The sequence below is a fragment of the Coptis chinensis genome, chromosome 4 (assembly GCF_015680905.1).
Source record: "Coptis chinensis isolate HL-2020 chromosome 4, ASM1568090v1, whole genome shotgun sequence".
NCBI lineage: Eukaryota > Viridiplantae > Streptophyta > Magnoliopsida > Ranunculales > Ranunculaceae > Coptis > Coptis chinensis.
In genome coordinates this window covers 96,848,487-96,866,726 of record NC_141459.1, presented here as the reverse complement: position 1 = coordinate 96,866,726, position 18,240 = coordinate 96,848,487, and the positions used below count along the sequence as shown (strand labels likewise).

At 38.6% G+C, this 18,240-nt stretch overlaps 1 protein-coding gene and 1 pseudogene across 2 annotated transcripts; both read left to right on the top strand.

Moving 5' to 3' along the window:
* The first annotated feature begins 500 nt into the window (after positions 1-500).
* On the top strand, positions 501-18,069 carry LOC147505970 (WAT1-related protein At1g43650-like; annotated as a pseudogene). The gene is made up of 16 exons (XR_015193539.1): positions 501-577; positions 6,471-6,597; positions 7,347-7,455; positions 7,525-7,633; positions 7,723-8,258; positions 8,348-8,632; positions 8,842-8,962; positions 9,043-9,088; positions 9,242-9,361; positions 9,559-10,589; positions 10,671-10,733; positions 10,821-10,937; positions 11,029-11,286; positions 11,637-11,795; positions 12,411-12,485; positions 17,575-18,069. The product of XR_015193539.1 is annotated as a WAT1-related protein At1g43650-like (transcript).
* On the top strand, positions 13,859-16,779 carry LOC147505971 (uncharacterized). Its single transcript, XM_086605661.1, has 2 exons — positions 13,859-15,879; positions 16,371-16,779. The coding sequence occupies exons 1-2, from the start codon at positions 13,859-13,861 to the stop codon at positions 16,777-16,779; spliced, it is 2,430 nt and encodes an 809-aa protein (XP_086461787.1).
* Positions 18,070-18,240: the final 171 nt, after the last annotated feature.

Genomic DNA, 18,240 nt, shown 5'->3' with positions numbered 1-18,240 from the left:
GGCTATAAATTCAAGACATAATATGTTTTATGTTTAATTTTTTTCCCCAATCATCCTGTTATCTATCTACTCAATATCCATTTTATGTTCTTAATCCATGTGATGATGCCCTCGCTGCAGGTGTAGCTGCATAAAGTTTGTCGAACTGTATTGATTCTGGAGTGTGTGTGTGGGGTGGGGAGACCGATATTATTCAAAAAGCTTAAGCAAATAAACTTTTGGAATTTCCAAAGGATGAGGAAAAATCAGATGTGATACATCCATATTAGAAACTTACATAGAGAAGCATGTTGTTTTCTCGAACTCAAGACGTTGATGTCTATCAACCGCAATGCACCAACTTAGACTCTGCAGGCAAAATTGCATAAAACACCTTCAATATTATAAAAAGCACAATTGAAGAACAAAGGCAAACAACACACCCTTTGGCCGTGTGTCACCATCACAGAGGAAAAGCAGCAATGTACGAGGCAATCGGTGATTTGAGTTCCCATTAGGCGATGATTTGATGCGATTGTACGAGGCAATGGGTGACACTCTTTTGCACTCGGATGGCGGTTCTCACGCTCACAACAAGGTATCTCTCTTCATATACTTGTAAATATTAGCGGACTTGTGCTTTTGAGTTAATCAAATTTATTTGTCTCCCGGTCCATGGGAATGGATGGTTTAGCTTTAACCTAAAAGAAATTTTTGTCCATATCCAAAATATTTCACCGGATTTGCTTTAGTGCAATCAAGTTTTTTTTTGGTAATCGGTTTATTTATCTTATGTTTCTATATGTACATACGCCAGTTTTGTCGTTAAACAAGAAAAGCATTACACAAAAGTAGGTGCTATATTGCACCATACCGATGTATCTCCAAGAGAAAGTGAGATAACTCTACGGTAGATGCTTTGCCGAAATGGGAGTGGGGTTTAACCACCAATTATGATTAGCCACCGATCCGATCCAAATTTAGCAAACTTGTCGACCACAAAGTTGCTCTCTCTCAGTAGCTCCAAAAAAGTTGAAAACTTGTGTTTGCTTTGCAAGTAGCTCCTTGATGTCCGTGATAACGCTTGAATCTCCCAAGGGATTTGGTGAGAAGTCTTCACAATGCAGTTATACGATATTGTGAGTCCGCCTCAAATATCACATTTTCCATGTTTAGCTTATGAGCTAAATATAAACTAGTTCTCAAGGCAATCGATTCAAATAGTAGAGTTGATCCTCTAGAGATTGGTGTAGCTTAATCCTAGAAGGAAGGCACCATCGGTATTCCTTAATACACCTCCCCTCCCCGAGGGGGGCCTGGATTACCATAAAACGATCCATCCACATTGAATTTTAGGTGTGTAGAAGGTGGTGATTGCCAAGAGATAGCAATATATAGGTGATACCTCCCCGATCATTTGTGGTGGCGGATGAATGCACTCGATAATCTCGGTTGTAAACTTTAGTGCTTTTGGATAAGCTCGGCGGGTTGGGTGGTCCGTTGTTGGATGGAAACGATATTTGTTTCTCTCTAGCCATATGAACCACATAATCGGCGAAAAGCGTTTGCAAATACTCCGCCTCCTTATTATGGTTTACATACTGGTATATATGTAACAACCAAGACTTAAAGTGGAGTCTTTGAGCTGAATTAATGACTTGAGATAAATTGGCGCCATACCAAACTGCCCGAGTAAATGGACATTCGGCAAATAAATGGAAAAGTGACTCATCTTGTTGAGCACAAAGATAGCAGATAGGATCAACCAGAAAATTTCTAGAGGCCAAAAAATCGCCATTGGGATAACAAACTTGGGTACCTTGCCAAATGAAGAAACGTAGCTTATATGGTACCTTCATGGACCATAATCTCTTATAAAAAGGAGCGTAATGAACATCATCATTTTGAATCGACTTCATGACAATGGTATATGCGCTCTTGACAGTGTAAACTCCATGTTTATCCGGTGCCCAGAAACGGGTATCTTCTTGTGGTTGGAATGTTAGGGCGAGAGACAGGATTCTGCGAGCATAATTTTCAGGCCAATTGTTAATAACAAGCTCATGTTTCCAACAACGTTGAACAGGGTCAATAAAATCAGCCACTCGGTCAAAATTACATTCCGGTGGTTGAGGTAAAAGAGTTAGTGGGATTGGGGTATCAGGGACCCATGAATCAACCCATGCTCGTACCTTCATTCCATCCCCAATCTGCCATCGAATGCCGTGAGCCAACAAATGCCTCAGTTTATATATGGACTTCCACGCAATAGATGCACTTTTAGGACAAATGGGCTCGAAAAGTTTTTATTTGGAAAATATTTTGCTTGCATGTAAGTTGCCCACATAGTGCTTGGTTGTAGAAGAGACCAAGCTTGTTTTCCTAACAGTGCAACATTTTGAACTTCGAGATCCTTAATACCCAAACCTCCTTGGGAGACCGGCCTGCATGCCAATTGCCATGAGAAGTAATGCATTTTGCGGTGATTCCTCTCATGATTCCAGAAGAAACACTTTCTGTACCTATCCAATTCTTCTATAATATACACTGGAAGACGTATACACGACATCACATGAGTTGGTAAAGCTGTTAGAACAGAATTGATTAATGTCAGTCTCCCCCCCTTTGATAGTAGTGCTGATTTCCATCCAGCAAGTCGAGATTGAAATCTTTGGGTTAAAGGAGCAAAATGATCTATAGACGCTCTTCCCAGAATGGATGGCACTCCCAGATAATTCGGGAACTTTGTGGTACAAGGTACATGATGCAGACTATGTAGCTGATGTATAAGTTCTCGTGGCATGGCTTTGTGATGTATTAGTTGAGATTTTGATCTATTAATCTTCTGTCCAGATATGTTACAATATGACTGAATGGCTGTATCAATCTCATGAGACTCTTTAAGGTCAGCTTTTGCAAAAATTAAGAGATCATCTGCATACATCAAATGGCTTAATGGCTCACAATTTGCGGCGATTTTGAGTCCTCTCACCTTTTTTAAAGTCAGCAGCTGGTGTAACTTTAACGATAACACTTCCGCACAAAGGATAAAAATATAAGGCGATAAAGGATCTCCCTGGCGGATGCCACAAGTGGGTGTGAAGAAACCCGAAGGTGTACCATTAATCAGGACCGCACAAGAAGGAGTGGTAATACAGAACATCATCCGTTGTACCCATTGGTCATGAAATCCAAACCTTGCTAACACTTCTTTGATGAAATTCCATTCCAGTCGATCATAGGCTTTTTGCATGTCAAATTTTAGAGCATAGTGGTGATGCTTTCTATTTGACTTGGCTCTAATCTGATGAAAAGCCTCATGGGCAAGAAGAACATTGTCATGTATTAATCTTCCCGGTAGAAAGGCACTTTGATTTGGGCTAATCAGAGCTTGCAGTATAGGTCGCAAATCGCTTCACCATTATTTTAGAGATGACCTTGTAGGTGACATTTATAAAAAGAGTGATTGATCTAAAATGTCCCGCTTTTAGTTGGGTTGCCAATCTTCGGGATCAATATAATATATGTCCGATTAATCTCCTTTGTAAATGATCCATATAGAAAGAATTCTTTCACCATAGAAATTAAATTGGGGCTGCTTCTTTCCAGAATTTTTATAGAAAATAGATTGGAACCCATCCGGACGGGTGATTTGAAGGAGCCAATATTCTTCACTGCATCCCATATTTAGCCCTCGATCCAAGAAGAGACTTGCATTGTCGTCGATGCAGGACCTTAGGAGGAATTAATTGTAGAATATCATCCTCCATTGTCGGTGTCGAAGTAGACAACAAATTCTGGAAATAGAATACCATGTGCTCTCTGATAGCATCTTGAGATTGTAACAATGTTCCCTCAGAATTGAAGAGTCTACTAATATATGTTCTATGCCTCCTTCTCACGACAGTTGCATGAAAATACTTAGTATTCAGCTCATTATAGAGTAAGCTATCTACTCGGCTTTTGAGCCCAAATGGACATGAATTCTCCTTGACAATACCTTATATCTCGTGAGTAGGATGTCCTCTTGTTGAAGAAAATATTCACCATCGGCCATTATTAATAGCCAAATGTTGTTGCTCCCCGTAACTTCGAATCAGTACTCTGAGTTGTGCCATTTGATGATGGATGTTACCAAAATGCTTGGAGTTCCATGATCAGTAGCTTTTTCCTACATGTATCCAGGCGTTACGCAGTATAAGAAGGGAGCCATGAAATTTTGATCGCAATGCTCCCCATTACCACCTCTTTTGCAAGTCGGATCTGAAAGCCACATGATTTCAAATCTAAAAGGTTTTTGAAATTTTCGAGGTTGTGGAGCACAATCTAACAATAGTACTTTATGATCCGAATCCAGAGTAGGGAAGTGATTAACATGGGCATTTGGAAACAAACTTCGCCATTATGCATTACACATTCCTCGATCAAGTCGTTTGAGTATTCTTTTGCTTCCTTTTTGGTTGTTACACCAAGTGAAAGGTGCTCCCCTGTAGCCCAGATCCATTAGCGCACATTGTTGAATCATTTCATTGAAATGTTTTATATGAGAACGATGGAACCGAGGTCCTCCTCGCTTTTCCTCTTGGCTGGATACATCATTGAAGTCTCCAATGCATAGCCAAGGTAATCTGTATTTGCAGGAATAAGATTTTGCATGGAGTGCCACCGACTTCTCGCGGGGTTGGGAATGGGGCTACCATATATACAAGACAAATACCAAAAGTCGTTATTCATATCATTAATAGCAAAGATGTATGATCCAACTATCGACCATACAATTTGTACATCAAGTTCATGTTGCCATAAACACCATAATCCCCAGACAACCCTCGCGACCCTATTACAAAAGACTTATAGTCACTAGCAAAAGAACGCATAAAATCTGCTGACGACTTATTTACATCGGCTTTAGTTTCACATAGGAAGATTATACTTGGCCTCTCTACTCGATATGATCTTTTAAGCACCGAATTGTCGAAGTCGAGGCCTACTCCTCGACAATTCCAAGCTAATATCCTCATTGATCAATCAATGTTTTTACGGCGGTTCCTTGCCTTCTTGTACATATTACGAGCTCCCCTTTGAAAACTTGGAAAACCGGCAGCTCTCTGTGACTTTTGTCTAAACTGGATTGGTGTCTTCCCTGTTCTCCTCACGAGCCATGAAATCTTCCACATCTTCACATCTTGTTTCATATTCACTTTGCCACGGTAGTCCTCGGTTGCTATTCCCTTTCCAATTTCCGGGCGTTTGTGAATCGGCGGTCTTGTGTACTCGATTTTCTGCTGCGTGAGAAAAAAGGAACTTGAAACGGACCTATTTCTTCCATCGCCTCGGAGGTGGGATCGAGAAAATCAATAGATGAGAACTGCTCTCTATTGTTTCCCATGATTAAGTCCAAATAAGAGTTTGAATATTGACCAGTACTCTGCAGAATTTGTTGTGGAAATAGATCCAACAGAGCTGATTCCAGTGGTGAGTGCACTGGTGTTGATACATTTGCTTCATACTCCGTGAGTGCATAATTGAGATGAGCATCACTAGGATCAGGTGAGGAGAGGTCCACTATTGTAGGCTGTCTGAAGTTCTCAGGTCTATAAACCTGTTGAACATTTGGTAGTGCAAAAAAGTGCGTTTCAACCATGGGCCGTGGAGCAATGTTTGGATGTGCACCACTTAATTCCGCATTAGTCCATTGCATGTTAGTTTGGTGACCTGATCCACTGAACTGTTCTGGATGTACAGCAAACTCCTCATCATCCACATTGAAACGGTCAGCCTTCCTATGTACCAGCGATCGAGGTATAACTCGACTACGAGGATTGTATAGCTCAACATTATCCTCAGTCTTGCTAGATGATGCTAAAGTCGGCATTGCTGCCATTCCAACTTCGCAGTTTGCGATGATATGTCCCAAAAAACCACACCTGAAGCAAAACATTGGGAGGTATTCATAAGCAAACTGTATCCACTGAGTTTGATTGCCTTTGAATGGGACTGGCATAAGAAAACCAGGTGGTATAGGATCCCTGGAGTCTAACACCGCCTTGATGCGCACAAAAAGCGGGGTTCATTACCTTCTTTGTTTATCTGATTCAATCAACTTAATCTGAGTTGGAGTTAAGAGACCAGAATCAAAAATATTATCCATCACAATATGGGAGTCCAGAAATATAGATGGATAGTTCAGCAGGTTAATCCACACATGAAATTTTAGAAAAGCTTCATCTCCAGACTCATTGAATTCCTCCCAGGAGACGATTTGGAAAATATGATTTGACACTATCCAAGGTTGCTCCTTTAGTGCAATCAAGTGTGGTGGTGATATATCCCTACTCCTTATAATATTATATGTGATAGCATAAAGTTTGTGTATGTTCGAGTTCTTTCCTTACTCAGTTCCATTTTTGGTTTTTGAATTTGTGCGTGTTGCACTGTTACCTTTAAAATATTTGTTATGGTATGAAGTCTTCACTATTTCTACCCTTCAGGTATTTTCCGAGAGAAGAGGTCATTGGAAACCTGCAATCCAGTCCCAAGAGCTCTTCAAAACACTTCAGCGCTGCTACATCAACGCCTACATGGATGCTGAGAAGCAAGCTAAGATGCAATAAACTTGTAAGTTATATTATGTTGTACCCATGTTATAGCCTATCCCAGTATTGTCTTTTGTTTTATGAGGATATATTTTTTTTAAAACATCAATATCTACTGAATTGGTGTACGAAAGTTTTTCCGTCAAAGGCCCTAAGTCCTTATCCCACCTGTTTGAGGCTGGAAAGATAAGTCAAACTTTTTAATGCCTTTTCTATGTATGCTTATGTAGGTCCCCGAACCCAATACCTTAGTGTTCCAGGTTGGTGATAGTGTTTTCTTCATGACCTCTCTGGCTCTCTCTCTTTCTCTTCGAGCTAGGTTATGCTCATCCCAAGATTCGACTTCCTACTCTCCACTCATATGTGACAACATTTGCTTGTTGTATAACATTTTTTCTATCTCTATCCTAAATGCATCCGATGTGACGATCCCATTGCCAAGTAGTTTTTTTGTATATAGTCAAGGTGGATATTAAAGCTATGCATGAAGGAAGATCTAATAATCTATATTTTCCAGAATATTAAATGCTGGCCCCAAATACCATTACCTTTTTAGGTGGGCAAAAGAGTGTCATTCACCTAGGTGCTCGCTCACGGTCACCACCGAACCTTTGCATCATCCATTTGGTCATTTAGGGTAATACGAAAGATCATTTTGGGAGAGATTTCTTTTATTACCTTTGCATGTTTGTCTCTAATGAATGTCAAAGCTGTTCTTGTAATGTTGGTAGACCATTTTTGACAGGCTTCAAATTGTACTGCTATTTGCAGCTCTTCAGGATATTCCTATAGCCATCAAGACCGAAACACCAAAATCCCAACATTATGAGCTGCCCACCTCATTTTTCAACATGGTGCTAGGAAAGAATATGAAATATAGGTGAGTGGATCATGTAAAGCTAATGACTTTCTTCAATTCAGTTTATTGATACTTAGATATGCCTACTAGGGTGTATATCAAACAGGGGAAGATCAAAGCAAGATACAACTCAAAATAGATGGAATGCGCACTGATCGGTCAATGAGGATGGTTAAAAATTCTCTTCAAGCATTACCAGGTGTCGAAACTATAGAATTTGATTCCATGCTTCATAAAGTTTCCCTTTCTTATAAGTCCAAGCAAACATGACCCAAAAATTTCATTTAGGTGATTGAGTCAACGGTATCCGGGCATTTTACGGCAATGATGCACCCTTAAGGAGAGGGTAATTAAAGTATGTTACAGGCAGGAAGAGATTAAACAGTATTACAAATCTTTCCTTTGGGGTTTGATTTTTACGATTCCGGTATTTCTCACATCCATGGTGTTCATGTATAAAAGCATGGACTATACACTAAAGTAGTAAATATGATGAGTATTGGGGAGCTCTTAAGATGGATACTCTCTACTCCAGTGCAATTCATCAATGGACAACAATTTTACACTAGGTCCTACAAAGTATTACGGCATGGGTCTGCAAATATGGATGTTTTAATTGCCTTGGGAACCAATGCTGCATACTTCTACTCATTCTATTCAGTACTACGAGCAGCAATTTCTCATGATTTCAAGTCCATGGATTTCTTTGAGACCAGATCAATGCTTATATCATTTATTCTTCTTGGGAAATACTGGGAAGAGTTAGCCAAGAGAAAGACGTCGGAGGCCATTGCCAAAGCTTATGAACTTGGCACCCGAAACAGGTATGTTGTTAACTCTTGACACTGAGGGAAATGTGACAAATGAAGAAGAAGTTGATAGTCAATTAATATAATAGAATGATTTAATTAAGGTACTTCCTAGTACAAAGATAGCTTCAGATGGAATTGTTACATGGGGACAAAGTCATGTCAATGAGAGTACGATAACAAGAGAAGCCCGACCCGTGGCAAAGAAAAAGGGTGATGCAGTGATTGGAGGGACTTCGAATGAGAATGGTGTATTACATGTTCAAGCAACACGAGTTGGGTCTGAAAGTGCCCTGTCACAGATTGTTCGACTTGTGGTATCAGCACAGGTGGCCAAAGCTCCAGTTCAGAAATTTGCTGACCCTATTTCTAAGTATTTTGTGCCTCTGGTTAGTATTTACTTTAGCCATTTTCTTCTTCCCTTTCAGTTTGTTAGAGATTTCTCTTTTTCTTTTTCCTTTTTTTTTTACTCGCAAAGTTCGAGAAACTCGCAAAGTTCGAGAAATTTGTTCTTGGATAATTTAGCCAATTAACTTTTTGATACATTTCAGTAAATGGAAAGACTAAAAGGATAACAGACCATTTTTTTCTTTAACAGCTTATTGTAGATGACATTACAATTCAGTGTTCCTCAAGTGTTGGACCATTTGGGGATTGGATCAATAATCTTTATTGTGAAGTTGAAATTTTTTCATAGACCTACTGAGTTTACTTAGACGGTACGAATAATTTTGTCTGCTATCTGTTTTGAATCAATGTTGCTCCATTTAGAATCTTATGATATCTTATACTTTTGCAGGTCATTACGCTTTCGTTGTCCACTTGGCTCACCTGGTATATGGCCGGTAAACTTAGTTGGTACCCCAAATCTTGGATACCTTCTTCAATGGATAGCTTTCTTTTCAGTTTGGAATATCTGTTATCGTCATATACTTGCAAAAAGTTGTATTGATCAAAGCTAACACTTTCTTTCTCTTGCTCCTCTGATTGGCTTGAAGGTATGATTGGTCTTCTTCTTTTCTACTTCTAGCAAAAGCTGAAAACAAGATGGGTGTTGATCGGTTACTTTTAAAGGTGTTCTCTCCAATACTTAATTGATTGATCAACAATTACTACAGGTATTTCATTCCAAATTGGAAAGTGGGGTTTTTAATCCTTCAATAAACCTATCTCAGCAAATTATTGGGTGTGTTTGCTCGCTTTACTGCCTATAAATCGTAGTTGTACTTTTTGTGTGTATTTGAGATATTATGTGCACTGAGTAAACACATGCATATGAAATTTGAATGAAGTTGTATAGTGTGAATCATTGCAGCTTCGTTCAGCCCAAACACTGAATACAAAAGATCTATGAGGGGCTGCTCAGCAAAGGTTAGATAAGCCCATGCTATATAAGTTTTGTATGGAGATGCTATTTGATTGTTAAGCGTTGCATTTAATGGTTCAAGTGCTTACTGTTATACGACCGTAATACTATAATGTAGTGGCATAGGCTATATATTATACGGTTGTTAAGGATTTTTTCCCAAAATGAGAAAGAACGTTTTAGTAGCTTATATAAGGTTACAATTTTGTTATTCTTTCTAGATGGCTGCGTTTTAATTGTGACTTTTTATTTAGGTTTGATTAAATGTGAACAAACCTTTGTGGTCTAATGATAATATGGAGGATATAACGTTACAATATTATTTCAATATTATTCTTTCTCAATCTTTATTTAAATGGTTATAATGATCATCAAGACAGAGAAAGGAAATTAGGATGTAGGGTCCTCTCCAAAACCAGCACGGGTAAGGTTTTGGTATACTACGCTTTCCAGCAATCAAAAACACCAATGATAAGCATATTTCATTTATTTTTAGTAAAAACCAAAAAGGTGTCCATTTACTGGCAAAAAATTATCGAATGAACTAGCGGGTTTACCTTATCGCTCACCTATCACTGTATCGAATTTTTTTTTAAAAAAAATGTGCACTACAAAACAGGTCCCATTGACAAAATCTTTCTGTGGCAAATTTCCTGCTAACCTTAAGTTGGTCTGACAACAGCACAGGAGATACTTTTACAAGAATAAGTTGCAGGTTCATTTGAAACACTATAAGTAGAGGAGCATCTCACAGTTAATGCATTCACTATGAGCAGTATGAAGAATTTTCTTAGTATTTCAGTGTTTACTGAGACCCAAAAGCCTTATCTTGCAATGCTCCTCACACAATTTCTGTATGCTGGCATGGCCTTGCTCTCTAAGGCAGCAATTGATGTAGGAATGACCCCTTGTGTATTTGCAGTTTATAGGCAAGCCTTTGCTTCACTTGCCTTAGCTCCATTCAGTTTCTTACTAGAAAGGTACTTCATTCAAATTATAGTTGTTTCTACCATGGTGCATGTGTAATTGTTTAGTTATTGACGCGCCTGACTTATCTCTAGGAAGCAAGCTCCACCAATGTCATGTCCTGTACTCTCCAGAATTTTCTGTGCGTCTTTATTTGGGTAAGAAGCTTCTTTCTTTTTCTTCTTTGTTTTCAAATGTTGATATATAGATTCCTGATGATTGAAGTACAACTACGAAAATTTTAGGATGACTTTAAGTTTGAATCTCTATTATGTTGCACTCAACTACACCTCAACAACATTTGCTGCTGCTTCCACTAATACAATTCCTGCCATTACATTTATCGTGGCTACTTTTCTAAGGTAACAAATACAGCTTTTTGTACTTAATTTAAGTAGCTAGATTGTTTAAAGGACTCTTATTTATTTTGTTACCTATTACAAATGTTATCAGGATGGAGAGCATTTCAATGAGACATCTTTATGAAGTGGCAAAGGTGTTTGGGTCGGTATTGTGTATATCAGGGGCATTGTTGGTGGCTTCAATAAAGGTCCTCCCGTAAAATTTATGATTTGGTACTCAACAACTCACAAGGAAGATTCCAGCCCGAACTCATCTGCAATTGATTTTAATTCCAAGTTAGACTGGATTAAAGGGCCACTTACCATGCTTTTGGCAAATACAGCTTGGTCACTGTGGCTTATTATGCATGTTAGTTTAGTAGCATTGAGAAATGCCACCATTAAATTGGCATGTTGTGGTGCGTAAATATTATTGCTGCTCTGTGACTCGGCCCAGATATAATTTTGTTCAAATTTATACGTTTGTTGAACCTACATGAATCAATACATGACAACAGCCGCAACTAGGATTACTGGGCTTTAGTTGTTCCCCTGCTTTCTACAAGTCCAAAATCAGCTTATACGCAGCTTCTCCATAATTCAATATACAACTTTCTTGGCACTTTTTTCCTTCATGTGGCTCAAAAATTTTGTTTGCCTAATTGTAGTGCTTACATAATTGTTTTGGTCTCTTATTTTCATTTGGTTTTCCCTTTGCAGGGTCCCCTCCTGAAAATATATCCAACCAAAATATGCCTGACCAGCATACAGTGTTTCTTTAACTGCATTCTATCAGCTATTTGGGCCATTGGTTTTGATAGAAATCTTTCATCATGGAAACTTGGTTTGAATCTTCAACTCTCATCGGTTTTGTACTGTGTAAGGTCTCTACTTCCATCAACTCCTGCCTTTATAAAGTTCAAAATTCTGTTGCCACAAAGGAAACACTAATGGACTGAATCTGAAGGCAAAATTTGGTATAGACACTACAAGAAAATCGATTTTTCCCCACGGATTCCCGGTATTTTTAGACCGGTCATAAACCCTTGCATAGTTTCCTACGAATTTTGACCGTAGCAAATACATTTTTTTTTCGTTTAAATGCCTTTGATACCTTTTAGCCACGGTTTATCTCTTTAATTGGGCCGTGGGTGGAGCTACGGCCAAAACCGTCGGGTACAATTTTTTTAACCATGACACCTGTTATACGCGTTTCGACCGTGGGCTTAGAGCTGAAAAGTTTGGGCGGGCTGACCACTTGCTTCCCTCCCAACAGTTAAAACACTTCTAAAAAAGAAAAGAAAAGAAAAGACCGGACTATTCCTTCTTCTCTCATCTCCCACCGCCAACAGTTAAAACACTTCATCCCCCACCGCCACTCAACCCCATTTTTCTTTTCTGTTCCTTCTTCTCTCATCTCAAGAAGGTATTCCAAGCACCGATTTTTTTTTGCCAAAACTGGGAGAACTAATTTTTCAATTTAAATTTTCTTAGGATTTACTAAGTGGGAAAGGGATTACAAGCTTCGTTTCTCTTCTCTGAACGCGATTCCTCCATTACAAATTGAAGGTGACTTATTATGCTATTAAATATTGATTTTTTATTTGATTTTTTTTTTTCGTTTTTAATCTAATATTAGATGTTGTTGTTATCAAAGTAGTATTCATTCCCTATCTCTCTGTCTCTCTAAATTTATATTAACTGATCGCCATGTCATGTTTCTGTAACCATTTTTTTTTAGGGTTTTATATCTTTTGTTGGGTTTTATTTTATGAATCTGTTTTTACTGTTTTTACTTTGTATTGAAATCATGACTTGTTTTGGATTGTGTGTTTCTTTTCTTTTTTTATTCTCGTGCGTTCATTATGCTATTTCTAAAATGTTAAACTCTTGGTAATTAGACCTCGCTACTTGAAAGGGATGTTTTAATCAAGACCTAATCTATCTCGACCAAACACCTCAGTTGTTCGATTGTCCTCAAAGTGCAACCTTTATTCAAGGTAAAGAATTTCTATTTATGTTTTGTATTTATGTAATACCAAATTCCAGATAGAACTGCTTGTAGTGCTTGTTGTTGGAACATTAGAGCTACCAACCATCCCCGTGTATAGAACTGCTTCGTGTCAATTTAAAAATGGTTCTTTGTAATTTCTGGGACAAGTCTCGATACATTCACTTATGATATAATGTTCTGATTGTCTATAAATTTGTGAGATAGCCTATGGATTTTAGAAGGTCGAATTGGAGATATTGGTGATTAGTCATTACTAGTCACTTTACTTGCTTTTAAAGTTTGATTAGTTTTACTAGTCCGGCGGTTTGTTATGAATATTTGATTTGTTTGACTAGTCTAGAGTCTGGGCATGTGCTATGAGTTAATCTTTAGTTGATTAGTTTTACTGGTCTGGACATGTTCATGAAATAATCTCTAGTTGATTAGTTTCACTTGTGGAAGTTTGAAATTTGTAGCTAGAATAGCGCTCATGAAATCAGACGCCATTTGCACATTCATTAGATTCATTTGTAATGACGCATTCTTCTAGGCATTTTGGTATTGTAGATACGAACAAGATTGGATTAATGTGGTATATATGCATGGTGATATATTATTATGTCTAACATTTTTGAATGTTGTGTGTATCTTTTATTTATTCCTAGATACACCATGGAGGGTTCTACTCCAATCGATAGAAGTTGGATTGAATTAGATCACCATGACGAACGCTTTCTAAAGGGTGTTGATGAGTTTCTAGAGTTTGCAAAAAAATACCATCATAATTAAGGTACTGATACCGTGCCCATGTCGCATATGTAGAAATGGGGGGAAGGCATTGACACATGAAACCGTGAAATTTCATGTTTATAAATGGAGGTTTGATCCAACATATTTACGTTGGATTTTTCATGGTGAAAAAAGACAAGATGCACATGTAGAGTCCAATATGAATTCTAATGGTTTCGAGAATATGAATGATGCATTTGCCACTGTGGTAGAAGAATTTGGTGGTGAAGACTTGGATACATTTCTTGGGGGTTTGGGAAGTGGTGCTGAAGAGGGACTAGTCGATGATGATGAAGCAGAGCCATTGGTGTCGGATAAAATTTTTGAAGAGGCCACAAGTGCTTTATACCCTGACTGTAAAGACTTCACTGTCTTGAAGTTTGTAATTAAGCTATTCCGAATTAAGGTCAAGCATGGGTGGTCTGACATAGGTTTCACAGAGTTGCTTCAGTTACTTAAAGTTGTACTACCGCATGGTAATAAGATCCCAAAAGATACATATCGAGCAGAAAAGTTTGTTAAGGATTTGGGACTGAATTACCAGAAGATTGATGCTTGCCCGAATGATTGCATCTTGTATTGGGGAGATAACGAATTCCTGGAACAATGTCCTACTTGTAACTCATTCAGATACAAGTTTGCAACAATTCAAGACAGAAAAAAAAAACGTGTTAGGCAAGCTACAAAGCAATTGCGGTACTTTCCTATAGCAGATAGGTTGAAGAGAATGTACAGTGTTGATTGGGTAGCAAAAGCAATGTGTTGGCACTCTACAAACCGATTGAAGGGTGGTGAGTTGGGTCACCCAGTTGACTCCTCATCTTGGAAACATATTGATAAAACATACCCAAGTTTCTCGTCAGAGCCTCGTAACGTTCGATTGGGTCTTTCTACTGATGGGTTCAATCCGTTTGGAATGCAAAGCACTTCGCATAGTTCATGGCCGGTAATGTGTGTCACATACAACCTCCCCCCTTGGCTATGTATGAAACCGCAATTCACTATGCTTGCATTGCTTATTGAGGGTCCAAAACAGCCTGGAAAAGATATTGATGTTTACTTGCAGCCATTGGTTGCTGAGTTGCGGTCTTTGTGGGATACCGGAGTGTTAGTTAAAGATGCTAATAAGGGAGATGTGTTCACCATGCGTGCGGTGTTATTGTGGACAATTCATGACCTCCCTGCATATGGAAACATCTCTGGTTGTAGGACTAAGGGGAGATTTGCTTGCCCCCCTTGTGGTCCTAATACTTCCACTTTGAGACTCGTTCATGGGAGGAAAAATGTTTATCTTGACACGAGGCGATTTCTAGGGCAATCGGATCCAAGCAGATTTGATGTGAGAGAATCGACTTTCAACAAGAAAGAAGAACATCGGGCACCACCAGACAGATTGTCTGGTAAGAAGGTTAAAGAGCTGACCGAGCATCTTAAAGTGAAATGGGGAAAACGAAAGAAAGGGAAGGGTGGTGATTCTGAGGAGGAATATGATACCAGTGACTCTTGTTTCTACAAGCAGTCAATATTTTTGAAGGAGCTAGACTATGTGGAGGAGCTTCCCATCTTTCATAACCTTGATGTAATGCACATTGAGAAGAACGCATGCAAAATACTTCTTGCTATGATGTTGGACACAGTAAAAACCAAAGATGACATTAATGCACGCAAAAACTTGGAGCTCTTAAGGATTAAAAAGAAGTATTGGTTGACTAAAAATGCTCGTAAGAAGAAACGTGGGGTTTTGTGTCTGTTACCTGAGGAGAAGAAGTTGTTTTTTACTACTTTAAGGAATATGCATGTTCCGGTTGGTTTTAGTAGTAATTGGAGGATTATCGCCAATGAGGGATCGTCTATGGAGCTGAAAGGGATGAAGTCTCATGATTATCACATTTTAATGCAACATTTGCTCCCGGTATTAATCCAACATGCGTATAAAGATAGGAAAGAGGCTCGAAATGTTCTACTAAGTTTTTGTACCTTTTTCCGTGCTCTATGCTCGAGGAGAATTGATGTTGAGTCGCTGACTATACTTGAGATGGGTATGGTACGAACCTTATGTGAGCTTGAGAAAATGTGCCCCCCTTCATTGTTTGTCATAATGATGCATTTGCTTATTCATTTGGCATATGAGGCCCGTGTTTTGGGACCCGTGTTCTACCGGTGGATGTATGTTTTCAAAAGGTACAATAATTTTTATTTTTTATAAATAGTTAGAATTTATTTTACAGAATCTTCCTAATTCATTTTAGCACTCGAAGGTTGATGAAAACCTACAAGGACTCTGTCACGAACAAAGCACGTCCAGCAGGTTGCATTGCAGAGAGATATTTGAAGGAGGAAACAATGACATACTGTGGAGGATATGAAGGAGGGGTGGCATCCTTCAAAAACTAGATGAAGATGCCGAGGGTTCTCTGGTAACAATACCTCCGTGTTCGATTCTTAGTGTTAGTGAGGAAGACGGTTGGTCCTCTTGGTCCTCGAAAACGCGTTATCTTCTAGAAGGTGTTGAGTGGGAACAAGCACGACAATGGATATTGAAAAGCCACCCCAAGTATGATATGTGGAAAAAGTACGTATTTTTCGTGTTGTTACATTGTGGATGTGCTTTTCAATTCCATATTTTATTTTTGTATTGTATGTGTTTTACATGAGAAATTTGCTCACTTTAGGGAGTACGATAGCTTCCTCGAAACATGTAGGAGGACCATGGGGAGAAGGGCAGGGCAGTACAAAGTACTTGAAAAAGACGATTTCATGCCATGGTTAAGGAGACAACTTGACGCTCAAAACCCGAAAGATGATGAGCTCATACAAATAGCAAGGGGACCAACACGAGAGGCCAGAACTTATGATAAGTACACAGTGAATGGGTTTTTATTTGTCACCAAGGACTACAAGATGACTAAACGAAATCAGAACAGTGGAGTTTCTACCAAGTGCCCAACTACCTTTCGCTCGAGTGCTAAGGATAAGAATCCAATTGATGGGTCTGCTGAATACTATGGTGTTATTAGAAAAATCATTCAATTGGAGTACCGGAGTATTGACTATGAACCAGTTATATTCAAGTGTGACTAGGTTAAGCTCCAACATGGTGTGAAGGTCGATAATGAATCAAAGTTGTTGTTGGTCAATTTGTCCAATATATATGGGTCATACCAAAGGAGTGGCGAGCCATTTATTCTTGTTGAGCACGTTATCACAAGTCTTTTACTCTCAAGACCCCAGTGAATCCCGATTGGCATCACGGAGATTGAGGTTCCAAGAAGGGTATACTCGATCTAGATGCAACAAGATTGGTGTCGGAAGATGTAGTTGTGGATGAATCCTTTGGGGGCTAGTGAATCAAGAACCAATTAGAATGGAAGACGAAGTGATATTTAATGACCAAGAAGACATGGTTGAGGTCAAGTTGAAGTTCCTAGGCTAAAAAAAAAAAAGACTTAGAAAGAAGTGAATGTATGTATCTATATATTGGAACTTAAAATAAGTGTATGTTTTTTTTTTTAAACTTTTTTCCTTTACATATCGTTTTTTTGTTTGACGTATTGCATGTCTATTTTAACTCTGTAAGGACATCTATTCAATTTTAAACATCTTGACTTGTAGCCCGCATAAAACACTTGACCTCGCTGAAAATATTATTAGTTATTGTGGCATTGTCTAGTGTATGCGTCCCATGTGATTATTTGTTTGATAATGCATTTTTTTTTTTTTAATATCGTAATTTACAATGGTTAGCAGCACATCACATGGTTCAGTTCCACTTCAGAGTCCCTAGGGGCAGTACATAACATTAGGCTACATAACATTTTACTGACATTAGACTACATAACATTTTGCTTCTTTGACTTCCACCCATTTTATGATCAGGTATGTCTGCCACTTCACGGCGAAGGTCGGGTAATACTAGAGGCCCAACTATACCGCTTTCGAAAAGGTTGAAACCGGGTGAGAAAATTGTTCTTCGATTAACTGAAGACACCTTGCAGCCTTGCTCCCCTAAAAAGGGTGTACATCACTTGTCTAGTGAAATTGCTACACTTGTTAAGCGCGAGATCCCGATTTACTATAAATCTTTTTCAGATATGATGATAGGTTGTGCTCAGAATGATATCTTCCCTTATAAAACCATAATTGATAGTTTGAATAATATGTTTCAATTTGAGGGTGATGATGATGATGAGGGGGTTGCTTGTGATTATGTTCGAGACAAGATAATGGCTGCTTGGAGGAGTCGCAAGTATGACTTAAAGAAGACATACCTTGATGGTAAGTATCTAGAAGAAGTGAGAACAATGGAATCCCCAGAAGACATTCCTTTGGAGGATTGGAGAGCTTTTGCGGAGCTTTGTAATTCAGACGACTTTAAGGTTTGTAAACCATACCCAATCATTTTACATTACCTATTTGATAGTATGTTGTCTGATAAATTGTGATTTCTCTTTGTATACTGGTTTGATTTTTATCAATGACGTGTAGGAAAAAAGTGCGAAAAATAAAATTAATCGCTGAAGCAAAAATGAACCCAATTGCTTT